At 66.3% G+C, this 27,363-nt stretch overlaps 4 protein-coding genes across 4 annotated transcripts in view; 2 read left to right on the top strand and 2 right to left on the bottom strand.

Annotated features, from left to right (window-relative positions):
* The window catches only part of LOC134509142 (chromodomain-helicase-DNA-binding protein 3-like), a gene marked incomplete at its 5' end in the record, with an annotated part of 67,056 nt that extends 65,751 nt beyond the window's left edge, over nt 1-1,305 (top strand). Inside the window, one exon of the mRNA XM_063321623.1 lies at nt 698-1,305. Coding sequence (XP_063177693.1) covers nt 698-801 — 104 coding nt within the window. The remainder of the gene's footprint in view (nt 1-697) is intronic.
* A 3,513-nt stretch (nt 1,306-4,818) lies between these two features.
* LOC134509140 (vitelline membrane outer layer protein 1 homolog) lies at nt 4,819-7,543 on the bottom strand. The gene is made up of 3 exons (XM_063321620.1): nt 7,222-7,543; nt 7,009-7,112; nt 4,819-5,424 (listed from the first exon to the last, which is right to left on the bottom strand). The coding sequence occupies exons 1-3, from the start codon at nt 7,396-7,398 to the stop codon at nt 5,127-5,129; spliced, it is 579 nt and encodes a 192-aa protein (XP_063177690.1). The 5' UTR covers nt 7,399-7,543; the 3' UTR covers nt 4,819-5,126.
* A 158-nt stretch (nt 7,544-7,701) lies between these two features.
* On the bottom strand, nt 7,702-9,088 carry MBLAC1 (metallo-beta-lactamase domain containing 1). Its single transcript, XM_063321619.1, has one exon. The coding sequence runs from the start codon at nt 9,078-9,080 to the stop codon at nt 8,280-8,282; it is 801 nt and encodes a 266-aa protein (XP_063177689.1). The 5' UTR covers nt 9,081-9,088; the 3' UTR covers nt 7,702-8,279.
* A 1,287-nt stretch (nt 9,089-10,375) lies between these two features.
* TAF6 (TATA-box binding protein associated factor 6) lies at nt 10,376-23,980 on the top strand. The gene is given in 16 exon segments (XM_063321618.1): nt 10,376-10,797; nt 11,786-11,872; nt 11,989-12,142; nt 12,246-12,302; nt 12,433-12,552; nt 13,383-13,525; nt 14,170-14,247; nt 15,231-15,332; nt 16,688-16,870; nt 17,976-18,050; nt 18,436-18,561; nt 18,785-18,958; nt 20,697-20,903; nt 23,309-23,359; nt 23,361-23,408; nt 23,410-23,980. Coding segments are annotated over 16 exon segments (2,079 nt in total). The 5' UTR covers nt 10,376-10,641; the 3' UTR covers nt 23,728-23,980.
* Nucleotides 23,981-27,363: the final 3,383 nt, after the last annotated feature.

Genomic DNA, 27,363 nt, shown 5'->3' with positions numbered 1-27,363 from the left:
AGAAGGGTTCCTGGGTCCATGGGTGGGGGCACCAAGATGCCTGGGTCCATCAAAGGAGGGTTCCTGGCCCCATGGGTGGGGGGCACCCAGATGAGTGGGTCCATGGGTGGGGGCACCCAGATGCCTGGGTCCATCAGAGGAGGGTTCCTGGCCCCATGGGTGGGGGTGTCCAGATGAGTGGGTCCATGGGTGGGGGGCACCCAGATGCCTGGGTCCATCAGAGAAGGGTTCCTGGCCCCATGGGTGGGGGTGTCCAGATGAGTGGGTCCATGGGTGGGGGGCACCCAGATGCCTGGGTCCATCAGAGGAGGGTTCCTGGCCCCATGGGTGGGGGTGTCCAGATGAGTGGGTCCATGGGTGGGGGCACCCAGATGCCTGGGTCCATCAGAGAAGGGTTCCTGGGTCCATGGGTGGGGGCACCAAGATGCCTGGGTCCATCAAAGGAGGGTTCCTGGCCCCATGGGTGGGGGGCACCCAGATGAGTGGGCCCATGGGTGGGGGCACCCAGATGCCTGGGTCCATCAGAGAAGGGTTCCTGGCTCCATGGGTGGGGGACACCCCGACTCCTGGCTCCATGGGTGGGGGTCCCCGGACACCTGGATCCCCGGGAGGGTGTCAGTTGAGGGGGGGGGTGGTGGTGGGTGTCTGGACCCCCCTCCCGGACACCTGGGTCCTTCCCCCCCCCCCCCCCCGGCAGCCGCTGCCAACGGGCCCCCGGTGCTGGTGAAACGGGAGCGCGAGGCCGAAGGGCCGGAGAAGAAGGAGCCGCGGGGGGGCGAAGTCATCTGCATCGACGACTGAGGGCGGGGGGGGCCGAGGGGGGGCCCCCCCTCCCCCACCACCACCACCACCACCAACCCCCTGCTCCCCCACCCGGGGCTGCCCCACATCCCCCCCCGCCCCCCACCCGCCATCCCCCCCAAATCCGGAGGCGGTGGATGGGGTGGGGGGGGGGGTGCCGGGGGAGGGGCGCACTGCCAGAAATGCCTCGTTTCACCCTAAATCCGGCGCGGGGGTGGGGCAGCACCCAAGGGTGGGGGTGGGGGTGAGGGGGGGGGGGGGGGCCGTGTTTGGAGGGGGGGGGGGTGGGGTGACGAGGACCACTGCAACTATAAATATGAATATATATATATATCCCCGGTGGCGGGGGGGACCCCGGTGTCTGGGTGGTCCCGGTGTCCCCCCCCGGGGTCCCCCAATGTCCCCAGGGCCCCCCCCCCCCCTCTCCCTCCCCCCTCTCCCCCCCCCCGGGGCTCGGGCACTTGTTTAACCGCAGCAGAATAAAACCCGGTTCCTTGGCTACGGCACCCGGCTCCGCTCGTCCCTCGGCGTCACCGTCCCCCCCCCCCACCCAGGGAGGGCCACGTGGGTGGCCACCCGCGGCGCTGTGGGGACGGTCACCCGTCCTGGTCCCAGGGTGGCCGCAGTCACGGGCAGCCTGGGGATGGTCACCCCTGTGCTCCTACGGCCACCGGCACAGGCGTGGGGACGGCTTCTGTCGTGGCCACCATGGGGTTGGTCAACTGTGTGGTCCTGTGGCCACTGGCACAGTCATGGGGATGGCTTCCGTTGTGGCCACCTGTGTGGTCATGTGGCCACTGGCACGGTCATGGGGATGGCTTCCGTCATGGCCACCATGGGGAGGGTCAACCATGTGGTCATGTGGGCACTGGCACAGGCGTGGGGACGGCTTCCATCGTGGCCACCATGGGGTTGGTCAACTGTGTGGTCATGTGGCCACTGGCACGGTCATGGGGCTGGCTTCCATCATGGCCACCATGGGGATGGTCAACCGTGTGGTCCTATGGCCACTGGCACGGTCGTGGGGATGGCTTCCATCGTGGCCACCATGGGGAGAGTCAACTGTGGTCCTATGGCCACTGGCACAGTCATGGGGATGGCTTCCGTCATGGCCATCTGTGTGGTCATGTGGCCACTGGCACAGTCATAGGGATGGCTTCCGTCATGGCCACCATGGGGAGGGTCAACCATGTGGTCATGTGGGCACTGGCACAGGCGTGGGGCCGGCTTCCATCGTGGCCACCATGGGGTTGGTCAACTGTGTGGTCCTATGGCCACTGGCACAGTCATGGGGATGGCTTCCATCGTGGCCACCATGGGGAGGGTCAACTGTGTGGTCCTATGGCCACTGGCACGGTCGTGGGGATGGCTTCCGTCATGGCCATCTGTGTGGTCATGTGGCCACTGGCACGGTCATGGGGATGGCTTCCGTCATGGCCACCATGGGGAGGGTCAACCGTGTGGTCATGTGGCCACTGGCACGGTCATGGGGATGGCTTCCGTCATGGCCACCATGGGGAGGGTCAACCATGTGGTCATGTGGGCACTGGCACAGGCGTGGGGACGGCTTCCATCGTGGCCACCATGGGGTTGGTCAACTGTGTGGTCCTATGGCCACTGGCACGGCCGTGGGGATGGCTTCCGTCATGGCCACCATGGGGAGGGTCAACCATGTGGTCATGTGGGCACTGGCACAGGCGTGGGGATGGCTTCCATCGTGGCCACCATGGGGAGGGTCAACCATGTGGTCATGTGGCCACTGGCACAGGCGTGGGGATGGCTTCCATTGTGGCCACCATGGGGAGAGTCAACTGTGTGGTCCTATGGCCACTGGCACGGTCATGGGGATGGCTTCTGTCATGGCCACCTGTGTGGTCATGTGGCCACTGGCACGGTCGTGGGGATGGCTTCCATCATGGCCACCATGGGGAGGGTCACCGCTGTTGTCCTACAGCCACTGGAACGGTCATGGGGGTGGTTTCCATCATGGCCACCTGTGTGGTCATGTGGCCACTGCCATGGTCATGAGGCCGGCTTCCATCATGGCCGCCATGGGGATGGTCAACTGTGTGGTCCTATGGCCACTGGCACGGTCGTGGGGACGGCTTCTGCCGTGGCCACCGTGGGGGAGGTCATGGCCACCAAAGTGGTCATGGGGATGGTCACCACCACGGTCGTGGCCCCTTGTGTCACCATGGGGGTGGCCGTCAGCGTTGCCATGGGGACCGTCACCCCCTCCCTCCTTGGTCACGCTCACAGGGACGGGAATGGCCACCGCCAGGACGGGCTTGGCCACTGGCGAGGGCGTGGGGACGGTCGCCCCGGGAACCTTCCAGCGCCCCACAGACCTCGGGGCTCTGGGCTTTCCTGTGCCCCCCAGTAACCTCCCAGTGCCCCCCCAGTAACCCCCCAGTCCCTCCCAATACCCCCCCAGTGCCCCCCAAGAACCCTCCACTCCCCTCCAGTGTCCCCCCAGTAACCCCCCAGTCCCTCCGCTCCCCCCCAGTGCCCCCCAAGACCCCTCCGCTCCCCCCCAGTGTCCCCCCAGTGCCCCCCAAGAACCCTCCGCTCCCCCTCAGTGTCCCCCCAGTAACCCCCCAGTCCCTCCCAATACCCTCCCGGTGCCCCCCAAGAACCCTCCGCTCCCCCTCAGTGTCCCCCCAGTAACCCCCAGTAACCCCCCAGTCCCTCCCAGTAACCCCCCAGTGCCCCCCAAGAACCCTCCGCTCCCCCCCAGTGTCTCCCCAGTAACCCCCAGTAACCCCCCAGTGCCCCCCGTGTCCCCCCAGTCCCTCCCAATACCCCCCCAGTGTCCCCAAGAACACTCCGCTCCCCCCCAGTGTCCCCCCAGTAACCCCCCAGTGCCCCCCTAGTGTCCCCCCAGTCCCTCCCAATACCCCCCCAGTGCCCCCAAGACCCCTCCGCTCCCCCCCAGTGCCCCCCCCCAGTGCCTCTCACTCCCTCCCAGTCTCCTCCCATCACCCCCAGTACCCCCCCAGTGCCCCCCCAGTACCCCTCAAAGGGACCCAGGCATCCATCCACCCTACACCCCCCCCCCCCCAAAAAAAATGAGGGGACACCGGCTCGTTACCCACCAAATTTAATGAGGGGGGCCCAGGGGGGTGGGGGGAACATGGACGGGACGTGGGGGGACACGGCGGGGGGGGGGGGGGGCAACAGGGGAAGGGGGGACATGGGGACAGTCGCGGGGAGAAGGGAGGCCATGGCGGGGGGGGGACATGGAGGGGAGATGGGGGGATGTGGGGGGACACGGGGGGGTGCGGGGGGCGTCAAAGGAGGTTGTGGGGTGACACAAGGGGACACGGTGGCCGTGGGGGGACCTTGGGGTGCCATGGGGGGGGGGGGGGTCAAGGGGGACGTGAGGGGACATTGCGGGGGACATGGGGGGGGTCAATGAAGGCCATGGGGGCCACCAGGGGGACGGGGGGGGACACTAAGGGGACACGGGGGGGTCAATGAAGGCCATGGGGGCCACCAGGGGGACGGGGGGGGACACTAAGGGGACACGGGGGGGTCAATGAAGGCCATGGGGGCCACCAGGGGGACGGGGGGGGGACACTAAGGGGACACGGGGGGGTCAATGAAGGCCATGGGGGCCACCAGGGGGACGGGGGGGGGACACTAAGGGGACACGGGGGGGTCAATGAAGGCCATGGGGGACGGGGGGGACACTAAGGGGCCATGGGGGGGGTCATGGGGGTCAAGGGAGGACGTGGGGGGGACACTGGGGGGACATGAAGGTCAAGGGGGGCCACGGGAGGACATGAGGGGACATTGAGGGACATGGGAGGCCACCAGGGTGACAAAGGATGACGCTGGGGGGGGGGGACACGGGACACGAGGGGTCATGGAGGGTGTGGGAGGCCATGGGGGGGGGACACGGCGGGGTGGGGGGGACACGGGGGTCAACAGAGGCCACGGAGGGTCACCAGGCACTGGTGGGAACGTGGGGGGCCATGAGGGGACATTTGGGGGGACACTGAGGGGACATGAAGGACAAGGGAGCATGTGGGGGGCTGGGGGGGGGGGGATGGGGGGGGTGTCAATGGGGGGGACACAGGGGACAACAGAGGTCAGGGGGGGTGACACGGTGGGGACGAGGGTCAAGGGAGGCCATGGGGGGCCACCAGGGTGACCTGAAGGGGGGGGGACGGGACACTGGGGGGACAAGGGGTGACATGGTGGGGGTGGGAAGGTCAACGGAGGCCGGGGGAGGGGGGGGGGACGGACACGGGAGGCCCCGAGCGGCCACCAGCGTGACCCGGGAGGTGACAGCGGGGCCACCCCCCCCCCGCCCCGTCCCCTCAGGCGCAGCAGAAGAGGCGGAGGTCGTTGAGGCCGGTGTCGTCCCCCCCGCGCTGGGGGGGCTCCAGGCGGGTGCGGAGCCCGCACACCAGACCCTGGGGACAAGGGACGCTCCAGTTGCCCCACGTCCCCGCCAGGCCACCGAGCCCCTCCAGCACGCTCCCGTCCGAGCAGGTGACGTCCATGTTGTTGGCCGCCGTGTCGTCCCACAAGCCCCGGGGGGGCTCCACCCGCAGGCGAAAGGCCACCACGTGGTGGCCGGGGTCACAGGTCATGGGGACGGACCAGGCGCCGCGGCTAGCGGGGGGGACACACACGTGGTGGTCACCATCACCCTCTGCGGGCAACCAATGGGTCGCCTACGGGGGGGGCGTGGTGGCCATGGATGGGGTGTGGTGGCCATGGATGGGTTCGTGGTGGCCATCAATGGATTCTTGGTGGCCATGGCTGGATCATGGTGGCCATCAATGGGTTCGTGGTGGCCATGGGTGGGTCGTGGTGGCCATGGATGGGGTGTGGTGGCCATCAACGGGTTCTTGGTGGCCATGGATGGGGTGTGGTGGCCATCAATGGATTCTTGGTGGCCATGGATGGGTTCGTGGTGGCCATCAATGGATTCTTGGTGGCCATGGCTGGATCATGGTGGCCATCAATGGGTTCATGGTGGCCATGGGTGGGTCGTGGTGGCCATGGATGGGGTGTGGTGGCCATCAATGGATTCTTGGTGGCCATGGTTGGATCATGGTGGCCATCAATGGGTTCGTGGTGGCCATGGGTGGGTCGTGGTGGCCATGGATGGGTTCGTGGTGGCCATCAATGGATTCTTGGTGGCCATGGTTGGATCATGGTGGCCATCAATGGGTTCGTGGTGGCCATGGGTGGGTCGTGGTGGCCATGGCTGGGGTGTGGTGGCCATCAACGGGTTCTTGGTGGCCATGGAGGGGTTCATGGTGGCCATCAATGGGTTTGAGGGTGGCCATGGCTGGATCATGGTGGCCATCAATGGGTTCGTGGTGGCCATGGGTGGGTCGTGGTGGCCATGGATGGGGTGTGGTGGCCATCAACGGGTTCTTGGTGGCCATGGATGGGTTCATGGTGGCCATCAATGGGTTCTTGGTGGCCATGGATGGGTTCGTGGTGGCCATCAATGGGTTTGAGGGTGGCCATGGGTGGGGCGTGGTGGCCATCAATGGGTTTGTGGTGCCATGGATGGGTTCGTGGTGGCCACGGTTGGGTCATGGTGGCCCTGGATGGGGTGTGGTGGCCATCAATGGGTTTGTGGTGGCCATCAATGCGGAGTGGTGGCCATGGTCGAGTTGTGGTGGCCATGGAAGGGTTGTGGTAGCCATGGTTGCGTCACCCCACACCCACCCTATCCAAGGACCCTATGGCCACCACCATCGCACACAGCCACCCATGGCCACCACCCTCGCCCCCACAGGGAGCCCCACGGCCACCTCATGGCCACCACCGTCACCCCATGGCCACCACCCTTGCCCCACAGGGAGCACCACGGCCACCTCATGGCCACCACCGTCAATCACCCCATGGCCACCACGCTCACCCCACAGGGAGCCCCACGGCCACCACCGTCACCCCATGGCCACCACCCTCACCCCACAGGGAGCCCCGTGGCCACCACCCTTGCCCCATGGCCACCACCCTCACCCCACAGGGAGCCCCACGGCCACCTCATGGCCACCACCGTCACCCCATGGCCACCACCCTCACCCCACACAGAGCCCCATGGCCACCACCCTCGCCCCATGGCCACCACCCTCACCCCACAGGGAGCCCCGTGGCCACCACCCTCACGCCATGGCCACCACCCTCGCCCCACATTGTCACCCCCCACCCCCCCGCTGTGTCCCCGTCACTCACGGCCCCTCGCTGGACGTCACCGTCACCGTTCCCCTCATGCCGCAGAACAGCCGCACTCCGTTGAGGCCGGTGTCGTCCCCGAAGAAACCCTTGCGCGGCTCCACCTTGGGGACACCGAGGAGGACGTGTCACCCCCCTCCCTCGCCCCGGGCGTGTCATCGTGTGTCCCCCCCCCTCCCCACCCCACCGCGTCCCCACCACCCCCCGACCCACCTTCAGCTGGAAGCCGGTGGCGTAAGTGCCTTTGGGACAGAACTCGGGGTCACCCCAGTCCCCCCAGGGCCCCCCGTTGTCCACGGAGATGATGGTGGTGGTGGCATCTCCACTCCACCCCCAGAGTGGGGCCACCAGGGCCACCAGGGCCACCCAGGGGTGCAGGGACGAAGCCATGGCTGCAGCTCCTGGGTGCCACCTCGTCCTTTATAAGCCGGGGGGGACAAAGTCCCCTAGGACACGGGGACGGGGAGGTGACCCCAAGGGTGTCCTCGTCTCCCGTGAGGGACTGGGAGAACCGGGACGGGGTTGTGGTGGGTCTCCTATAGGGTTGTGCCACGTCTGGGCTGGGTCACCAACCTCGGCGGGGGTGGTGGTGGGGGGGGGAACGGCCCAGGGGACACCGCGGTGACAATGTGACGTTGGCCACCACCACCCCCTGTCCCAGAGCTGCCATTGGCTCCTCCGGCGGGAGCCGTCACCGTGTCCCACCGCTGTCCCCTCCTCTGTCCCGGTGACATCCCAAAGCCTCTTCTTCCGTGGGGACATCTTCAGGGAGGCCTCGGCTTCCTTGGGGACATCGCGGGGTCTCCTTGTCCCTCAAGGGATGTCCCCAAGGCGTCTCTCGTGGCTTGGGGACATCTCCAGTCCCATTGTCCTTCTCCTTGGGGACATCTTCAAAGGTCCCACCTCCCTTGGGGTTGTCCCCAGAGAGTGTCTCATCCATCGGCGACGTCCCCGAGGTGCTCCTGTCCCCTCAGGGCCATCTCACGGGGTCTTTGAGGCCTTGGGGACGTCCCCAAGGTGCTCCTGTCCCCTCAGTGACATCTCACGGGGTCTTTGAGGCCTTGGGGACGTCCCCAAGGTGCTTCTGTCCCCTCAGTGACATCTCACGGGGCCTCCTTCTGCCCCAAATGATGTCCTCAGGGGATCTCTCATGGCTTGGGGACATCTCCAGTGCCATTGTCCTCCTCCTTGGGGCCATCTCCAAGGGTCCAACCTCCCCCGGGGTTGTCCCCAGGTCCCCCCAGTCCCTCTTGATGTCCCCAGAGTGTCTCTCATGACTTGGGGACATGTGCAGTCCCATCGTCCTTCTCCTCGGGGCCATCTCCAGGGGTTCCACCTCCCTTGGTGGTGTCCCCAGGTCCCTCGGCGACATCTCCGGTGGTGGCGTCTTCCTCCTCTTCGTCACCCCAGGAGACTTCGCTGTCCCCTCGCTCCCTGAAGACGCGGAAGGGTGGCCCGTGCCCCGGCACGATGACATCGGCCATGGCCACCACCTGCCGCCGGCTCCTCTCCTGCTTCTCGGGGTCTTCGCTCAACGCCCTCCATTGCTCCTCGTCCTCCTCCGCCTCGAACAAGTCCCCGGCCACCACCACCGTCCCCAAGGAGGTGGCCTTGACCACCAGGCTGACGTGACCCAGGGTATGACCCGGGGTGGCCACCACCTCCAGGTGACCGGGGTCCAGGACGTAAGGCCACCCTTTGGCCAAGCCGTTGGGGACGTAGCACCCGTCTCCGTGACACACGTCGTAGCCCATGACCAGGGTGGCTTCGGGGAAGAGGTTGACGTTGCCCACGTGGTCGGAGTGGCCGTGGGTGCAGACGACGTGGGTGACGTCCCGGGGGGACACCCCCAGCTCCGCCAGGTGACCCAGGAGCCGTCGTTGGCCCCAGGGACCCCCCGTGTCCACCAGGGCGGTGACGGGGCCACCGGCCACCAGGGTGACGGTGCAGTCGGCCCGGAGGGTGCCGTCGGGGTGGGGGTGGCTGTAGCCCTCCTGGAGCACCCGCAGGGTGTAGGGGACACCCGGCACCTCCCCCGTCCCCAGGGGGGACGTTCGGAACCCCCGGGACATGGCGGGGGGGGGGGGCGGACAACGACAGGACAGGGAGGGAACGGGGTGGGGGGGGTGGGGCTTGAGGGTCACGGGGGGGGGTTTAAGGGGTCACCGAGGGCGTTGGGGGTGTCAAGGGGGGGGGGGTGTCACAGGGAGGGGTTGGGGGGGGGTCAGGGGGAGGTTTGGGGGGGGTCACAGGGTGGTTTGAGGGGTCACAGGGGGGTTTGGGGGGGTCACAGGGGGGCTTAAGGGGTCACCAGGGGTATTGGGGGGGGTCACAGGGGGGGTTACGGGGGTCAAATTGGGGGTTGGGGGGGTCACGGGAGGGTTTGAGGGGTCACAGGGGGGTTTGGGGGGGGGGGGTTAAGGGGGGGTTGAGGGGTCCCGGGGGGGGGGGGTGTGTGAGAGGTCACAGGGGGGTTTTGGGGGGTCAAGTTGGGGTTTGAGGGGGATCAAGGAAGAGTTGGGGGGGGGGGTCAAGGGGGGATTCAGGGGGTTTGGGGGGGGGGGGGTCAAGGGGGTCCCGGAGAGGGGGGGGTCCTGGAGGGGGGGGGAGGTCAGAGGTCGGAGGTTGTCGAGGTCGTCGGGTCGCGGTGGCCTGGGGGGGGGGGGAGGGGGGGGGGAAGGTTGGAGGAGCCCCCCCAGTGGTCCCCCATTTCCCCCCCCCCGCCTCAGCCCAATGGTGTCCGCCCCCCCCCCCACAAGTGGTCTCTCCCACCTCCCAACCCCCCCCCATTCCCCCCCAATGGTCTCTCCCATCCCTCCAAACCCTCCCCAATGGTCCCCCCCCTCACCCCAATGGTCTCTCCCCTCCCAATTCCCCCCCCAATGGTCCCCCCCTCGCCCCAATGGTGTCTCCCGCCCCCCCCCAATCCCCCCCATCCCCCTCAATGGTCCCTCCCACCCCCCCCTCACCCCAATGGTCCCCCTCATACCCCCCCCCCCATGGTTCCTCCCACCCTCCCAAACCCCCCAGTGGTCTCTCCCCACCCCCCCAACCCCCCCCCCCGCCGCGGTCCCCCCACCCCTCAATGGTCCCTCCCACCCCCCCCCACCCCCACCCCAATGGTCCCCCCTCAATCCCCCCCCCCAATGGTCTCTCCCATCCCCCGTTACCTCAGCTCCCACCGCCTCGCGCACGCGCGCTTCCCTCCGCCCCCTCCCGCCGCTCCGCGCATGCGCAGAGCCCCCGCCTCCCCCGCCCTGTCCCAGGTCCTGGCAGGATAATAGTAAGCCCCGTTCCGGCCCGGCGCTCCTCTATCGCGACAAGCCCTGTCAATCCCTGTGTCGCATATTTATAACTTATTAGTCTCATAAGAGCCTGTGGAAGTGGGAACGAGGAGCTCGGTGAGGAGCCGCTCCCCCCGCTTTTAATACACTGCGGCCGGGACCTGGCGCTGAAGGGAGGCCGGGCCAAGATGGCGGCGGCGCTGAGGGGCCGGGCCGAGATGGCGGCGGCGGGAAGCGGGGAGGCGGCCTGAGAGGTGCCTCCCCCCCCCCCCCCCCGTTTTTGGGGTTTCCTCCCAATTTTTGGGGTGTCCCCCCGGGTTTTGGGGTCCCCCCCGGGTTTTTGGGGGGGATGGCTGAGGAGAAGAAGGCGAAGCTGAGCCAGACGCTGCTGGCGGCCGAGTCGATGCGGGCCATGGCGGAGGCGGTGGGGGCCGGGGCCGTGCCCGAGGAGAGCTGCCAGCTGCTGGCCGAGGAGGCCAGTTATCGCCTCAAGGAGGTGGCCCAGGTAAGGAGTGGGAGGGGGGGCACCCCGAGATCGTCTGGAGCTGGGGAGGGGGACGGGGTGGGGTGGGGCGCGGACAGGGATGGGGGGGGACAGGGAGGGACAGACCCCGGGATCGCCCGGGTTTGGGGACACGGGGAGGGGGGGACGTGGGATGGGGATGGGGGGGGCACCCTTGGGATCATCCAGGTTTGGGGGGGGGGGGGGCACCCCGGGATCACCCGCATTTGGGGGGGGAACGGGGGGGTGGACAGACCCCCAGGATCGCCCAGGTTTGGGGACACGGCGGGGGGGGGACGACACTCCGAGATCGTCTGGGGTTTGGGGGCGGGGGGGGGAAACCCCGGGATCTCCTTGGGGGGTGACAGGGAAGGGAACAGAGACTGGGAATGGGGGGGCACCCCGGGATCGCCCGGGTTTGGGGACACGGTTGGGGTCATCCGGGTTTTGGGGGGCACGGGGGGGGGTGTGTGTGACAGGGATGGGGACAGGGGGGTGACGCCCCTGGGATCGCCCGGGTTTGGGGGTGGCATGGGGGGGTGACGGGGATGGGGACAGGGGGGTTTGGGGGTACACGGGGAGGGGGGGATACTCCTGGGATCTCCTGGCTTTGGGGACACCGGGGTGGGGGGGGGGGGGGGCACCCCTGTGATTGCCCAGGTTTCGGGGGGGGGACAGGACGACGACAGTTGGGGACGACAACACAGGGACAAGGAATGGGGAAACACCCCCCTGAGATCCCCCAGATTTTGGGGGGGGACGGGGGGGGGGGAACACGACGACACCGAGACTGGAAATGTGCCCCCCCCTCAACTCCCCCACCTTTGCACACACACCAGGGGGGTGACAGCGGGCCCCAACCCCCCTCCCCCCGCCCCAAATTTGCACCACAAGGTGGTGACACTCCCTCTGTCCCCTCCCCCACTGACACCTCCACCCTTGGGGGGGCCCCACTTATTTTTTTGCGCCCCCCCCCCCCCCCCCCACCAAGGACGCCCTCAAGTTCATGCACATGGGGAAACGCCGCAAACTGACGACGGGGGACGTCGACTTCGCCCTCAAACTCAAAAACGTGGAGGTACCGTCAACCCCCCTGATTTAGGGGACCCCCCCACGCCCTCGGGGGGTGATTTTGGGGTGTCCCCCTCCCCTTTAACCCCCCCCCCCTTTTTCTGTGTGTGTCCCCCCCCCCAGCCCCTCTACGGCTTCCACGCCCAGGAATTCATCCCTTTCCGTTACGCCAGCGGTGGCGGCCGCGAGTTGTATTTTTACGAGGAAAAAGAAGTGGATTTGAGCGACATCATCAACACCCCCCTGCCCCGCGTCCCCCTCGACGTCTGCCTCAAGGGTGGGGGGGGGGGGGAGGCTTTTTTGGGCTGATTTCACCCTTTTTGTTTTGGTTTTTTTTTTCTTTCCTTTAGTTTTTCACCTTATTTTTTGATCCCCGGCAGCTCACTGGCTCAGCATCGAGGGGGTGCAGCCGGCCATCCCCGAAAACCCCCCGCCAGGTGAAGGAGCTGCCCCTCCTCCTCCTCCTCGGGGGGCTGTTTCCTCCCCCTCGAGGGGGGCGTTGGCCCCCCCCAAAACCCTCCCAAAACCCCTAAACCCCCCCATTTTTGCCCCCCGCCCCCCCCCCAGCCCCCAAGGAGCAGCAGAAGGCGGAAGCCACCGAGCCCCTCAAATCCACCAAACCGGGGCAGGAGGACGATGGGACGCTGAAGGGGAAGGGACAGAGCGTGGCCAGCGCTGACGGCAAAGGTGGGTCACGCTGTGGGGCAGGGAGGTGTCTGTGGGGCGGGAGAAGGGTTGGGGGGTGTTTGGGGGGGGGGTGTCTGAGGGGGCGTTGAAGGTTGTTTGAGAGGCATCTACAGGGTGTTTGGGAGGTCTACAGGGTGTTCAAGATGACTTAGGGGGCATCTGTGGGGTCTTTGAGAGGTCTGTGGGGTGTTAAAGATGGTTATGGGGCATGTTTGGGGTGTCCATGGGGTGTTCAGGAAGGGTTGTGGGTCATTGATGGGGTGTTTGAGGTGTCCATGGGGTGTTCAAGTTGTTTATGGGGCATCTATGGGGAGCTGGAGGGGTTCACAGGGCACTCAAGATGGTTATGGGGCATCTCTGGGGTGTTTGAGGGGTCCATGGGGTGTTCAAGTTGGTTATGGGGCATCTAAAGGGTCTCCGAGGTCCATGGTGGGGCCATGAAGGGTTTTAGGCCATCTCAGGAAGGTTTGGTGGGTCCATGGTGGTCTGTGGGCCATTTCAGGGGGGTTTGGTGGCTCCGTGGTGGTCCATGGGCCATCTCAGGGGGGGTTGATGGTCCATGGTGGTCCACGGGCCATCTCAGGGAGGTTTGATGGTCCACGGTGGTCTATGGGCCATCTCAGGGGTGTTTGGTGGCTCCATGGTGGCCTGTGGGCCATCTTAGGGGGGGTTACGTCCGTGGTGGTCCATGGGCCATCTCAGGGGGGTTTGATGGTCCATGGGCCATCTCAGGGGGGTTTGGTGCGTCCGTGGTGGTCCATGCTGTGGGTCTGTGGGGCCATTGGGGTTGTCCCCAGCCCCCTTGGTGACATTGTCCCCTTTGTCCCCAGGGAAGGAGAAGAAAGGTCCTCTCCTGGAGGGGACCCCGTTGCGCCTCAAGCCCCGCAGCGTCCACGAGCTCTCGGTGGAGCAGCAGCTCTACTACAAGGAGATCACCGAGGCCTGCGTGGGCTCCTGCGAGGCCAAACGCGCCGTCAGTGTCCCCAACCCTGGCCCCAATGTCCCCAATGTCCCCAAGCCCCCTTTGGGGACATCCCCGCTGTCCCCAAGGCCCTTTGCGTTGAGGTGACCCTTTGTGTTGAGGTGGCCTCACCTCCGTGATGTCCCCTTGGCTCGGTGGCTTCCTGCTCTCCTTGTGTCCCCCACATAGTTATGGGGTCCTGGTGTCCCCAGCCCCCCCCTGTTGGGACACTGGGGACATCCCTACTGTCCCCAAGGCCCTTTGCGTTGAGGTGACCCTTTGCGTTGAGGTGGCTTCACCTCCATGATGTCCCCTTGGCTTGGTGGCTTCCTGCTCTCCTTCCCTCTCCCACATATTTATGAGGTCCTGGTGTCCCTTACCTGTCCCCAACCCCGTCCCTGGTGTCCCCAACCCCCCCGTTGGGGACACTGGGGACATCCCTGCTGTCCCCAAGGCCCTCTGCGTTGAGGTGGCCCTTTGTGTTGAGGTGGCTTCACCTCAACGCTGTCCCCTTGGCTCGGTGGCTTCCCACTCTCATTGCGTCCCCCATGTATTTATGGGGTCCTGGTGTCCCCAAATGTGTCCCCAACCCTGTCTCTTACCCCTCGGGGTGTCCCCTTGTCCCCGGTGGTGATGTCCCTACTGTCCCCAAGCAGGAGGCCCTCCAGAGCATCGCCACCGACCCCGGCCTCTACCAGATGCTGCCGCGTTTCAGCACCTTCATCTCCGAGGGGGTGAGTCCCCGCGATGTCCCCAACCCCCCGGGGAGGTGACAGGTGACACGGGGGGGGGGTGTGGGGGGGTGGCAGCCCCTAAGGTCGGGTGGCCTTTGTCACCTCCTTCCCTTTGTCATTGTCCCCCTGCCCCATGTCGGTGTCAGCGGGGTGCAGGACAGGGGGTTGTGTCCCCTTCCGTGGTGCCCACAGGTGTCCCCAAATGTCCCCTCATGTCCCCACGTGTCCCCATGTGTCCCCAAGTGCCACCAGCGTGTCCCTGCTGTCCCCAATGTCCCCTCCAGGTGCGTGTCAACGTGGTGCAGAACTCCCTCTGTGCCCCCGTGTCCCCCTCCTGTGTCCCCGCCATGTCCTCCATTTGTCCCCCCGCGTGTCCCCTTGTGTCCTTTCTATGTCCCCACGTGTCCCACCATGTCCTCATGTGTCCCCCGGTGTCCCCAAGTGCCACCAGCTCGTCCCCGTCATCGCGACATGCGTCAGGAGCCACCAGCTCTCCCCGTGGCCTGACGTGGGGCTGTCCCTGTGTCGCCTTGTGTGTCCCCCATGTCTAACCCCTGTGTCCCCCCCATGTCCCCAAGTGCCACCAGCTCGTCCCTGCTGTCCCCGTTGTCCCCTCCAGGTGCATGTCAATGTGGTGCAGAACTTCGGTCCCTCTGTCCCCTTGTCCGCCTTGTGTGTCCCCCTGCCACCTCCTCCGTATGTCCCCCTACATCCTCCACATGTCCCCTCATGTCCTCTCTATGTCCCCACGTGTCCCACCATGTCCCCATGTGTCCCCAAGTGCCACCAGCTCATCCCCGTCATCGCGACGTGCCTCAGGAGCCACCAGCTCTCCCCGTGGCCTGACGTGGGGCCGTCCCCGTGTCCCCCTGTGTGTCCCCCGTGTCTAACTCTCGTATGCCCCACTGTGTCCCCCCCGTGTCCCCACTGTGTCCCCCCGTGTTCCCAAGTGCCACCACTCGTGTCCCCGCTGTCCCCTCCAGGTGCGAGTCAACGTGGTGCAGAACAACCTGGCGCTGCTGATCTACCTCATGCGGATGGTGAAGGCGCTGATGGACAACCCCACGCTCTACCTGGAGAAATACGTGAGTGACAGCGGGGACAGGGCCACCGCGGCCCCTCGGGGACATCGGTGTCACACACCCCCCCCCCCCCAACCGCCCCCTGGCACCGCTCTGTGTCCCCTCCGTGTCCTCAAGGGCCACCGGCTCATCCCCAGTGTGGCAGCACGTGATGGGAACCACCAGCTCTGCCTGTGTCCTGACGTGCAGCTGTCCCTGTGTCCCCCTGTGTGTCCCCCATGTGTCACTCCCATGTCCCGCGTGGCTGAGCCCTGTGTCCCACCATGTCCCCACCGTGTCCCCTCCTGTCCCCAAGTGCCACCAGCTCGTCCCCATCATCACGACACGTGTCAGGAGCCACCAGCTTTCCCTGTGTCCCCACGCGGGGCTGTCCCCGTGTCCCTAAGGCTGACACCCACGTGTCACCCCCATGTCCCCCACTTGTCACCCCCATGTCCCCAGGTGTCCCCTCCTGTCCCCAAGTGCCACCAGCTCGTCCCCATCATCACGACACGTGTCGGGAGCCACCAGCTCTCCCTGTGTCCCCACGCGGGGCTGTCCCTGTGTCCCCCAAGGCTGACGCCCACGTTCCCCCTGTGTCACCCATGTGTCACCCCCATGTCCCCCACTTGTCACCCCCGTGTCCCCAGGTGTCCCCTCCTGTCCCCAAGTGCCACCAGCTCATCCCCATCATCACGACACGTGTCGGGAGCCACCAGCTCTCCCTGTGTCCCCACGCGGGGCTGTCCCTGTGTCCCCACGCGGGGCTGTCCCCGTGTCCCCCAGTGTGTCCCCCACATGTTATGCCTCTGTCTCCTCATGTCCCCACCATGTCCCTTCCTGTCCCCAAGTGCCACCAGCTCGTCCCCGTCATCACGACACGTGTCGGGAGCCACCAGCTCTCCCTGTGTCCCCACGCGGGGCTGTCCCCGTGTCCCCCAAGGCTGACGCCCACGTTCCCCCTGTGTCACCCATGTGTCACCCCCATGTCCCCCACTTGTCACCCCCGTGTCCCCAGGTGTCCCCTCCTGTCCCCAAGTGCCACCAGCTCATCCCCATCATCACGACACGTGTCGGGAGCCACCAGCTCTCCCTGTGTCCCCACGCGGGGCTGTCCCCGTGTCCCCCAGTGTGTCCCCCACATGTTATCCCCCTGTCTCCATGTGTCACCCCTGTGTCCCCAGGTGTCCCCTCCTGTCCCCAAGTGCCACCAGCTCATCCCCATCATCACGACACGTGTCGGGAGCCACCAGCTCTCCCTGTGTCCCCACGCGGGGCTGTCCCCGTGTCCCCAAGGCTGACGCCCACGTTCCCCCCTGTTCTCTGCCACGTGTCACCCGCGTCCCCACCGTGTCCCCCGCTGTCCCCCGTGTCCCCAGCTGCACGAGCTGATCCCCGCCGTCATGACGTGCATCGTCAGCCGCCAGCTCTGCCTGCGCCCGGACGTGGACAACCACTGGGCGCTGCGGGACTTCGCCGCCCGCCTGGTGGCCCAGGTCTGCAAGAACTTCAGCACCACCACCAACAACATCCAGTCCCGCATCACCAAGACCTTCACCAAGGTGTGGGGCTGGGGATTCGGGGCTGGGGGTGTGGGGCAGGGGGTGGGAGTAGGGATGGGGACGGGGACGTGGGGACGGGGACGTGGGGACGGGGACGTGGGGACGGGGACGGGGACATGGGGATGGGGACGTGGGGATGAGGTTGTAGGGTGAGGGTGTGGGGCTGGGGTAGGGATATGGGGCTGGGATGTGGGAGTAGGGATGGGGACGTGGGGCAGGGTGTGAGCGGCATGTGGGGCAGGGTGTGGGGCTGGGGATTCGGGGCAGGGGGTGGGAGTAGGGATGGGGACAGGGATGTGGGGATGGGGATGGGGACATGGGGATGGGGATGGGGTTGTGGGGTGAGGGTGTGGGGCTGGGGTAGGGATATGGGGCTGGGATGTGGGAGTAGGGATGGGGACGTGGGGCAGGGTGTGAGCGGCATGTGGGGCAGGGTGTGGGGCTGGGGATTCGGGGCTGGGGGTGTGGGGCAGGGGGTGGGAGTAGGGATGGGGACAGGGATGTGGGGATGGGGACGGGGACGTGGGGATGGGGATGGGGTTGTGGGATGGGGATGTGGGGCTGGGATGTGGGAGTAGGGATGGGGACGTGGGGCAGGGTGTGAGCGGCATGTGGGGCAGGGTGTGGGTCTGGGGATTCAGGGTTGGGGGTGTGGGGCAGGGGGTGGGAGTAGGGATGGGGATGTGGGTGTGGGGATGGGGACATGGGGCAGGCTGTGGGGCTGGGATGTGGGGCTGAGATGGGGACGTGAGGCCTGGGGACATGGGGCGAGGGTGTGGGGCTGGAATGGGGATATGGGGCTGGGATGGAGATGTGGGGCTGGGATCTGGAGCAAGGGCGTGGGGTGGGAATGGGGATGTGGGGCTGGGATGGAGATGTGGGGCTGGGATCTGGAGCAAGGGCGTGGGGTGGGAATGGGGATGTGGGGCTGGGATGGAGATGTGGGGCTGGGATGTGGGGCACTGCTGGTTTTGTAGGGAGGGGATGGCCGGGGGGCAGGACAGGGGCCACGGGGCAGGGCTGGGGGTATGGGGCAGAGCGCGGGGCAGGGCTGGGATCTATGGGGCAGGGTGTGGGGCAGCATTTCCCCTCCTCTTTGCCCCAGAGCTGGGTGGATGAGAAGACGCCCTGGACCACGCGCTACGGCTCCATCGCGGGACTGGCCGAGCTGGGCCACGACGTGAGTGTCCCCGTGTCCCCTCCCCACGGTGACGCCCGTGTCCCCTCCCCGAGACCCACATCCACCCCACACTGTCACGCTGCCCCACGGCGGCGTCACTGTCCCCTCTCCCGTCCTTCCCCTCTGGGACCCTATGTCCCCCCTTCTGCCCCCCAAATGTCACCCTAATGTCCCTTTAATGTCACTTATTGTCACCTTAATGTCCCCAATTTGTCCCCAGGTCATCAAGACTGTGATCCTGCCCCACGGCGGCATTACTGTCCCCTCTCCTGTCCCCGTGTCCCCCTTCCCACATCCCTCTTGGGCCCCATTTCCCCATTCTACCCCCCCAAATGTCACCTTAGTGTCGCTTATTGTCACCTTAATGTCCCCAATTTGTCCCCAGGTCATCAAGACCCTGATCCTGCCCCGGCTGCAGGTGGAGGGCGAACGAGTCCGGAACATTCTCGAAGGTCCCGTCGTCAGCAACATTGACAAAATCGGGGCCGACCACGTCCAGACCCTTCTCCTGGTGGGACTTGGGGACACGAGGGGACACGGGGAGGGGACAATATGGCGGGGTGGCACTTTGTCACCCCATAAGTAGCTGACATGAGGCCAAGGTGACATTTAAAGGAAGGGGGGGCGAAGTGGGGGGAGGTGGGTGGTGGCGTGTCCCCTCCGCCCCCTGGTTGCGTCAGTGTTGTCACCGCGGTGTCCCCTTTGTCACCGCGGTGTCCCCGATGTCCCCGCAGAAACACTGCGCCCCGGTGCTGGCCAAGATCCGTCCTCCCCCGGACAACCAGGACTCCTACAAGGCCGAGTTTGGCTACCTGGGGGCTTTGCTCTGCACCCACGTGGTGAAGGCGCGGGCGCAAGCCGCCATGCAGGCCCAGCAGGTCAACAGGACCACCCTCACCATCACCCAGGTGGGGACACGGGGACACCAGGAGGGGACGTGGGGTGGGACCTGGGGACACTGGGAGAGACGTGGGGACATTGGGTGGGGACGTGGAAGGGACACGTGGCTCTACAGCCTGGTGGTACAAGCTCAAGAGGTCAACTGGGCCATCATCTGGGTGGGCTTGGGGACACTGGGAGGGGACCTGGGGACACTGGGAGGGGACCTGAGGACGTTGGGTGGGACATGGGGGCACTGGGAGGTACGTGGAGGGACATGTGGCTCTACAGCCTGGTGGTGCAGGACCAGTAGGTCAACTGGGCCATCATCTGGGTGGGCTTGGGGACACTGGGAGGGGACCTGGGGACGTGGGGTGGGGCCTGGGGACACTGGGAGAGACGTGGGGACATTGGGTGGGGACGTGGAAGGGACACGTGGCTCTACAGCCTGGTGGTACAAGCTCAAGAGGTCAACTGGGCCATCATCTGGGTGGGCTTGGGGACACTGGGAGGGGACCTGGGGACACTGGGAGGGGACCTGAGGACGTTGGGTGGGACCTGGGGACACTGGGAGAGACGTGGGGACATTGGGTGGGGACGTGGAAGGGACACGTGGTTCTACAGCCTGGTGGTACAAGCTCAAGAGGTCAACTGGGCCATCATCTGGGTGGGCTTGGGGACACTGGGAGGGGACCTGGGGACACTGGGAGGGGACCTGAGGACGTTGGGTGGGACATGGGGGCACTGGGAGGTACGTGGAGGGACGTGTGGCTCTACAGCCTGGTGGTGCAGGACCAGTAGGTCAACTGGGCCGTCATCTGGGTGGGCTTGGGGACACTGGGAGGGGACCTGGGGACGTGGGGTGGGGCCTGGGGACACTGGGAGAGACGTGGGGACATTGGGTGGGGACGTGGAAGGGACACGTGGCTCTACAGCCTGGTGGTACAAGCTCAAGAAGTCAACTGGGCCATCATCTGGGTGGGCTTGGGGACACTGGGAGGGGACCTGTGGACGTGGGGTGGGGCCTGGGGACACTGTGGGAGACGTGGGGACATTGGGTGGGGACGTGGAAGGGACACGTGGCTCTACAGCCTGGTGGTGCAGGACCAGTAGGTCAACTGGGCCATCATCTGGGTGGGCTTGGGGACACTGGAAAGGGATGTGGGGACATGAGGACACTGGGGTGGCACCTGGGGACACTGAGAGGGGACCCGGGGACACTGGGAGGGACATAGGGACATTGGGTGGGGACGTGGAGGGGACACGTGGCTCTACAGCCTGGTGGTGCAGGACCAGTAGGTCAACTGGGCCATCATCTGGGTGGGCTTGGGGACACTGGGATGGGACGTGGGGACACTGAGAGGGAGGTGGGGACTTGGGGACACCAGGGAAGGGGACATGGGGACGTGGGGAGGGGACATGGGCCATAAGATTTGGTGGGGGGGGGGGGGCGGGGGGCAAATGGGGACACGAGGGACAAGGAGATGTGGGGGGGGACACGATGGTCACGGGGGAGACACAGGGCCACCGAGGTGGGGACACAAGAGGTGGCACTCGGGGGTAGCGGGTGACCTGGGGACATTTGGGGACATGAAGATATGGGGAGGTGACACAAAGATGGGGGGGGACGGACGCGAAGACATGGGTGAGGGCCACCAAATCGTGGGGGGCCACCAAGCCACGTGTCGTGTGTCCCCCCCCCCACCCCGAGGCCACGTGTCCCCTCGCCCCACGGTGTCACCGTGTGTCCCCTTTCTGTCCCCGCAGCCACGTCCCACCTTGACCTTGTCCCAGGCCCCTCAAGGACAAGGAGGGCCACCGCGTCCCCCCAGTATCATCAAGGTCCCCAGTGCCATCACCCTCCCAGTTCAGACACTGGTTTCGGGGCGCCCGGGGACCCCCACCCAGCCCTCGCCACCCCCCACCAAGTTCATCGTGATGTCATCGGCCTCGGGGACGAGCGCGTCACAGCAGGTACCGCCCCTGGGGACAATGCTGGGGGGGGGGGGGGTCGGGACATTTGGGGGTCTCCGTGTCCTCCAGAGCTGTCACCTTGAGGACACGGGCGGTGGCCCCCACCCCCAAGGTCTCCTTCTGGGGTGTCACCAAGGTCACGAGGTGGCATTGTCACCCCAAGTGTCCCCAACGTGTGTCCCCCATCCTTGACATCCTTCTGGGGTGTCACCATGGTCACGAGGTGACATTGTCACCCTGAGTGTCCCTGATGTCCCCAGCGTGTGTCCCCCATTCTTGACGTCCTTCTGGGGTGTCACCATGGCCACAAGGTGGCATTGTCACCCTGAGTGTCCCCAACGTGTGTCTCCATCCTTGACGTCCTTCTGGGGTGTCACCATGGTCACGAGGTGGCATTGTCACCCCAAGTGTCCCCAACGTGTGTCTCCATCCTTGACGTCCTTCTGGGGTGTCCCGATGGCCACAAGGTGGCATTGTCACCCTGAGTGTCCCTGATGTCCCCAACGTGTGTCCCCCATCCTTGACATCCTTCTGGGGTGTCACCATGGTCACAAGGTGACATTGTCACCCTGAGTGTCCCTGATGTCCCCAGCGTGTGTCCCCCATTCTTGACGTCCTTCTGGGGTGTCACCATGGCCATGAGGTGGCATTGTCACCCTGAGTGTCCCTGATGTCCCCAGTGTGTGTCCCCCATTCTTGACGTCCTTCTGGGGTGTCACCATGGTCACGAGGTGGCATTGTCACCCCAAGTGTCCCCAGCATGTGTCCCCCATTCTTGACGTCCTTCTGGGGTGTCACCATGGCCATGAGGTGGCATTGTCACCCCGAGTGTCCCCGATGTCCCCTGTCCTTGGTGTCCTTCTGGGGTGTCCCGATGGCCACAAGGTGGCATTGTCACCCCAAGTGTCCCTCACGTCCCCATCGTGGTGGCATCAGTGGTCCCCATGTCCCCGTGCCCCACATTGTCCCTGTGCCCCCCACAGTGTACCCTTGTCCCCTTACTGTCCCCGTGTCCACGTGCCCCCCGTGGTCCCTTTGTCACCACACTGTCCCTGTGCTCCCCATGTCCCCACAGTGTCCCCACACTGTCTCCGTGTCCCCCATGTCCCCACACTGTCCCCATTGTCCCCACACTGTCCCCACACTGTCCCCACACTGTCCCCACACTGTCCCCACACTGTCCCTACACTGTCCCCATGTCCCCCTGTCCCCCCAGTGTCCCCATGTCGTCCCCACACTGTCCCCATGTCCCCCCAGTGCCCCTTACTGTCCCCACGTCCCCACATTGTCCCCATGTCCCCACGTCCCCTCACTGTCCCCACGCCACCCATGATCCCCGTGTCCCCACACTGTCCCCATGTCCCCCTGCCCCCCCAGTGTCCCCATGTCGTCCCCACACTGTCCCCATGTCCCCACAGTGCCCCTTTCTGTCCCCGTGTCCCCACACTGTCCCCATGTCCCCGCGCCCAACACTGTCTCGTGCCCCCCCATTGTCCCCCCATCCCCTCACTGTCCCCACAGTGTCTCTGTGTCCCCCACTGTCCCCATGTCCCCACACTGTCCCCACGTGCCCCCCATTGTCCCCGTGTCCCCACGTCCCCTGTCCCCACGCCACCCATGATCCCCGTGTCCCCACACTGTCCCCATGTCCCCCTGCCCCCCGTGTGTCCCCATGTCCCCACAGTGCCCCTTTCTGTCCCCGTGTCCCCACACTGTCCCCATGTCCCCACGCCCAACACTGTCACGTGCCCCTCCATTGTCCCCGTGTCCCCCCGTCCCCTCACTGTCCTCACAGTGTCCCTGTGTCCCCACACTGTCCCCACGTCCCCACACTGTCCCCATGTGCCCCCCATTGTCCCTGTGTCCCCACGTCCCCTGTCCCCACGCCACCCATGATCCCCGTGTCCCCACACTGTCCCCATGTCCCCCTGCCCCCTGTGTGTCCCCATGTCGTCCCCACACTGTCCCCATGTCCCCACAGTGCCCCTTTCTGTCCCCGTGTCCCCACACTGTCCCCATGTCCCCACAGTGTCCCTTTCTGTCCCCGTGTCCCCACACTGTCCCCATGTCCCCGCGCCCAACAGTCACGTGCCCCTCCATTGTCTCCGTGTCCCCCCGTCCCCTCACTGTCCCCACGTCCCCACACTGTCCCCACGTGCCCCCCCCATTGTCCCCGTGTCCCCACGTCCCATGTCCCCCTGCCCCCCGTGTGTCCCCATGTCGTCCCCACACTGTCCCCATGTCCCCCTGCCCCCCCAGTGTCCCCATGTCCCCACAGTGCCCCTTTCTGTCCCCGTGTCCCCACACTGTCCCCACGTCCCTGCGCCCAACACTGTCTCGTGCCCCTCCGTTGTCCCCCCGTCCCCTCCCTGTCCCCTCACTGTCCCCCTCCCTGTCCCCCACAGGTGATCACCTTCAGCACCAGCCCGGCGCCCACGGCCACCTCCCCTGTCACCCACCACTGTCCCCAGCGTCCAGCCCGTCGTCAAACTGGTCTCGGCGGCGCCCCACTGTCCCCAGCGCCACCGTCACCGGCAGCGTCCAGAAGTACATCGTGGTGTCCCTGCCCCCCGCCGGTGACAACAAGGGGGGCACCGCCACCCCCACGGGGGCCACCACCCCGGGTCCCCAACTGTCCCCCCTCTGCCACCGCCTCCCCGGCCGCTGCTGTCCCCCCCCGCCCCCGTCACCCCCCAAATCGGAGCCTGGGGACAGTCCCCCCAACCCCCCGCTGCCACCTTCGGCAAAGCCAATGGTACCCCCGGGGGGGTGGCCCCAGTCCCCCCCAGTCTGCCCAGTGACACCGCTGGGACGCTGCCACTAGGGACGGGGTGGGTGGCCTGGGGGTCCCCCAGTGTCCCCCGTGTCACCCACCAGTGCCCCCCCCCAGTGTCCTGGGACGCCTCTATGGGGGACACAAAGGGTGGCCTGGGGGTCCCCCCACTGTCCCCGTGTCACCCCCCCGGTGTCCTGGGGCGCCTCTGTGGGGACACAAAGGTGACCTGGGGGGTCCCTCAGTGTCCCCATGTCCCCCCCCAGTGTCCTGGGGCCCCTCTGTGGGGACACAAAGGTGACCTGGGGGGGTCCCCTCAGTGTCCCCCATGTCACCCCCCCCGGTGTCCTGGGGCCCCTCTGTGGGGGACACAAAGGTGACCTGGGGGGTCCCCTCAGTGTCCCCCATGTCACCCCCCCAGTGTCCTGGGGCCCCTCTGTGGGGACACAAAGGTGACCTGGGGGGTCCCTCAGTGTCCCCATGTCACCCCCCAGTGTCCTGGGGCCCCTCTGTGGGGACACAAAGGTGACCTGGGGGGGTCCCTCAGTGTCCCCCATGTTCCCCCCAGTGTCCTGGGGCCCCTCTGTGGGGGACACAGGGGGTGGCCTGGGGGGGGTCCCTCAGTGTCCCCCGTGTCACCCGCCGGTGTCCCCCCAGTGTCCTGGGGCCCCCTCGGGGTGGTGGCGGGGGGGTGACCCGGGCGCCCCTCGATGTCCCCCAAGGGCCACCCCCCCGGGGGACGGTGGACACCCTGTAAATACCCGCGCGCTGTACAGAGCCCAATAAATGACCAACCAGTTCATCCCAGTGTCTCCCAGTTCATCCCAGTGACGCCCCAGTGCCTCCCAGTTCATCCCCAGTGTCCCCCCAGTGCTTCCCAGTCCATCCCAGTGCTTCCCAGTCCATCCCAGCACCTCCCAGTTCACCCCAGTGCCCCCCAGTCCCCTCCCAGCGCTTCCCAGTCCATTCCAGCGCCTCCCAGTTCATCCCAGTGTGCCCCCAGTACCTCCCAGTTCATTCCAGCACTTCCCAGTTCATTCCAGTGCCCCCCTAGTGCCTCCCAGTTCATCCCAGTGCCCTCCCAGTCCATACCAGTGGCCTCCCAGTTCATCCCCAGTGCTCCCCAGTCCACCCCAGCACTTCCCAGTCCATACCAGTACCTCCCATTACATTCTAGTGCCTCCCAGTCCATACCAGTGGCCTCCCAGTGCTCCCCAGTCCATCCCAGCGCCTCCCAGTTCATCCCAGTGTCCCCCCAGTCCATACCAGTGGCCTCCCCGGTTCATCCCAGTGACCCCCAGTCCCTCCCAGTTCATTCCAGTGCCTCCCAGTCCATCCCAGTGCCCCCCCCAGTCCCATACCAGTGGCCTCCCCGGTTCATCCCAGTGCCCCCCCAGTCCCATACCAGTGGCCTCCCCAGTTCACCCCAGTGCCCCCCCAGTCCCTCCCAGTTCATTCCAGCGCCTCCCAGTCCATCCCAGTGCCCCCCCAGTCCATACCAGTGGCCTCCCAGTCCATCCCAGTGACCCCCCCCAGTCCATACCAGTGGCCTCCCCAGTTCACCCCGGTGCCCCCCCAGTACCTCCCAGTTCATTCCAGCGCCTCCCAGTCCATCCCAGTGCCCCCCCCAGTCCATACCAGTGGCCTCCCAGTCCATCCCAGTGACCCCCCCAGTCCATACCAGTGGCCTCCCCAGTTCACCCCAGTGCCCCCCCCAGTACCTCCCAGTTCATCCTGTCGCCTCCCAGTTCCCTTTGCGCATTTGCACCAGCCCCAAACTTTGCACGAGCCTTTGCACGAGCCCCGGCTTTGCACAAGTGTTTTGCACGAGCTCTGAGCGGTTCACACGCCTTTGCACGAGCCTCAGCTTTGCACGGGCCTTTGCACGAGCTCCCACCTTTGCACGAGCCTCAAACGTTGCACACGCGTGTGCACGAGCTCCCAAGCCTTGCACGAGCCTTTGCACGAGCCCCAGGTGTTGCATGAGGCTTCGCACGACCCTGAGCCTTTGCACGGGCCCTTTGCACGAGCTCCCACCTTTGCACGAGCCCCAAAACCTTGCACGTGCATTTGCACGAGCCCCAAACCTTGCAGGAGGCTTCGCACGAGCCCCAGGTGTTGCACGAGGCTTTGCACCACCCTGAAACCTTTGCACGAGCTCCTGCCTTTGCACGAGCTCCAAACGTTGCACATGCGTGTGCACGAGCCCCAAACCTTGCACGTGCATTTGCACGAGCCCCAGGTGTTGCACGAGGCTTCGCACGACCCTGAGCCTTTGCACGGGCCCTTTGCACGAGCTCCTGCCTTTGCACGAGCCCCAAACCTTGCACGTGCATTTGCACAAGCCCCCAAACCTTGCACGAGCCCTTTGCACGAGCCCCCAGGTGTTGCACGAGGCTTCGCACGACCCTGAGCCTTTGCACGGGCCCCTTTTGCACGAGCCCCCAAACCTTGCACGAGCCTTTGCACGAGCCCCAGGCGTTGCACGAGGCTTCGCACGAGCCCGAGCCTTTGCACGAGCCCTTGCACGAGCCCCAAACCTTGCACGAGCCCCTTGCACGAGCCCCGACCTTTGCACACACCCCCCCCGGGCCTTGCACAAGCGCCCGCGCGCGCCCTCTCCCCTGCTCCCCGCCCCCCCCCATTGCCCAACCCCCCCCCCCCCCCCCCCCCGCGGGGGGGTGGGGGGGGAGGGCGGGGCCGCACCAGTAAAAACCAGCAGCTCCCAGTGACCACCCCCCCCCCGCCCCCGCCCCGCCACGCTCCGGCTCCCAGCGACCCCTCGGCTCCCAGTGACCCGCTCCCAGTAACATCCCCCAGCTCCCAGTATCCCCCCCTCCTCTCCCAGTAACCCCCCCCCTCATTCCCAGCGACACCCCCCCCCCCCCCGGCTCCCAGTAACCCCCCCCCTCATTCCCAGCAACCCCCCCCCCAGCTCCCAGTAACCTCCTCTCACTCCCAGTAACTCCCCCCCCGCGGCTCCCAGTAAACGCCCCCCCTTCCCCATCCCCCCCCCCCCCCCAGTAACCCCCCCCCTCGGCTCCCAGTAAACACCCCCCTGGTTCCCAGTGACCCCGCTCCTCTCCCAGTACCCCCCCTTTGCACCCACTGCCCCCTCCCTCTTTCCCAGTAACCCCCCCCTTTTCATTCCCAGTCCCCGTCCCCCTCATTCCCAGTAACACCCCCCTCCCCCCCCCATTTCCAGCACCCCTCCCTCCCAGTGACCACCCCCAGTCCCCCCCTCTTTCCCAGTCCCCCCCATTCCCAGTTACCCCCCTTCATTCTCATACCCCCCCCCATTCCCAGTGCCCCCCCCCTTCCCAGTGCTCCCCACCTCTCCCAGTCCCCTCCATTCCCATACCCCCCCCCTTCCCAGCGCCCTCCAGTCCCCCCCCCATTCCCAGTTACCCCCCCATTCCCAGTCCCCCCCATTCCCCATTGACCCCCCTCCCATTTACCTCCCCATTCCCAGTGACATCCCCCCCGATTCCCAGTACCCCCAGTCGCCCCCCATTCCCAGTGCCCCCCACCTCTCCCAGTCCCCCCCCATTCCCAGTTTACCCCCCCATTCCCAGTGACCCCCCACCTCTCCCAGTCCCCCCAATTCTCATAACCTCCCCCATTCCCAGTGACTCCCCCCCATTCCCAGTGCCCCCCCACCTCTCCCCAGTCCCCCCCATTCCCAGT

Source organism: Chroicocephalus ridibundus, unplaced genomic scaffold, assembly GCF_963924245.1.
Source record: "Chroicocephalus ridibundus unplaced genomic scaffold, bChrRid1.1 SCAFFOLD_408, whole genome shotgun sequence".
Taxonomy (NCBI): Eukaryota; Metazoa; Chordata; class Aves; order Charadriiformes; family Laridae; genus Chroicocephalus; species Chroicocephalus ridibundus.
This window is presented reverse-complemented; position numbering and strand designations above follow the sequence as displayed.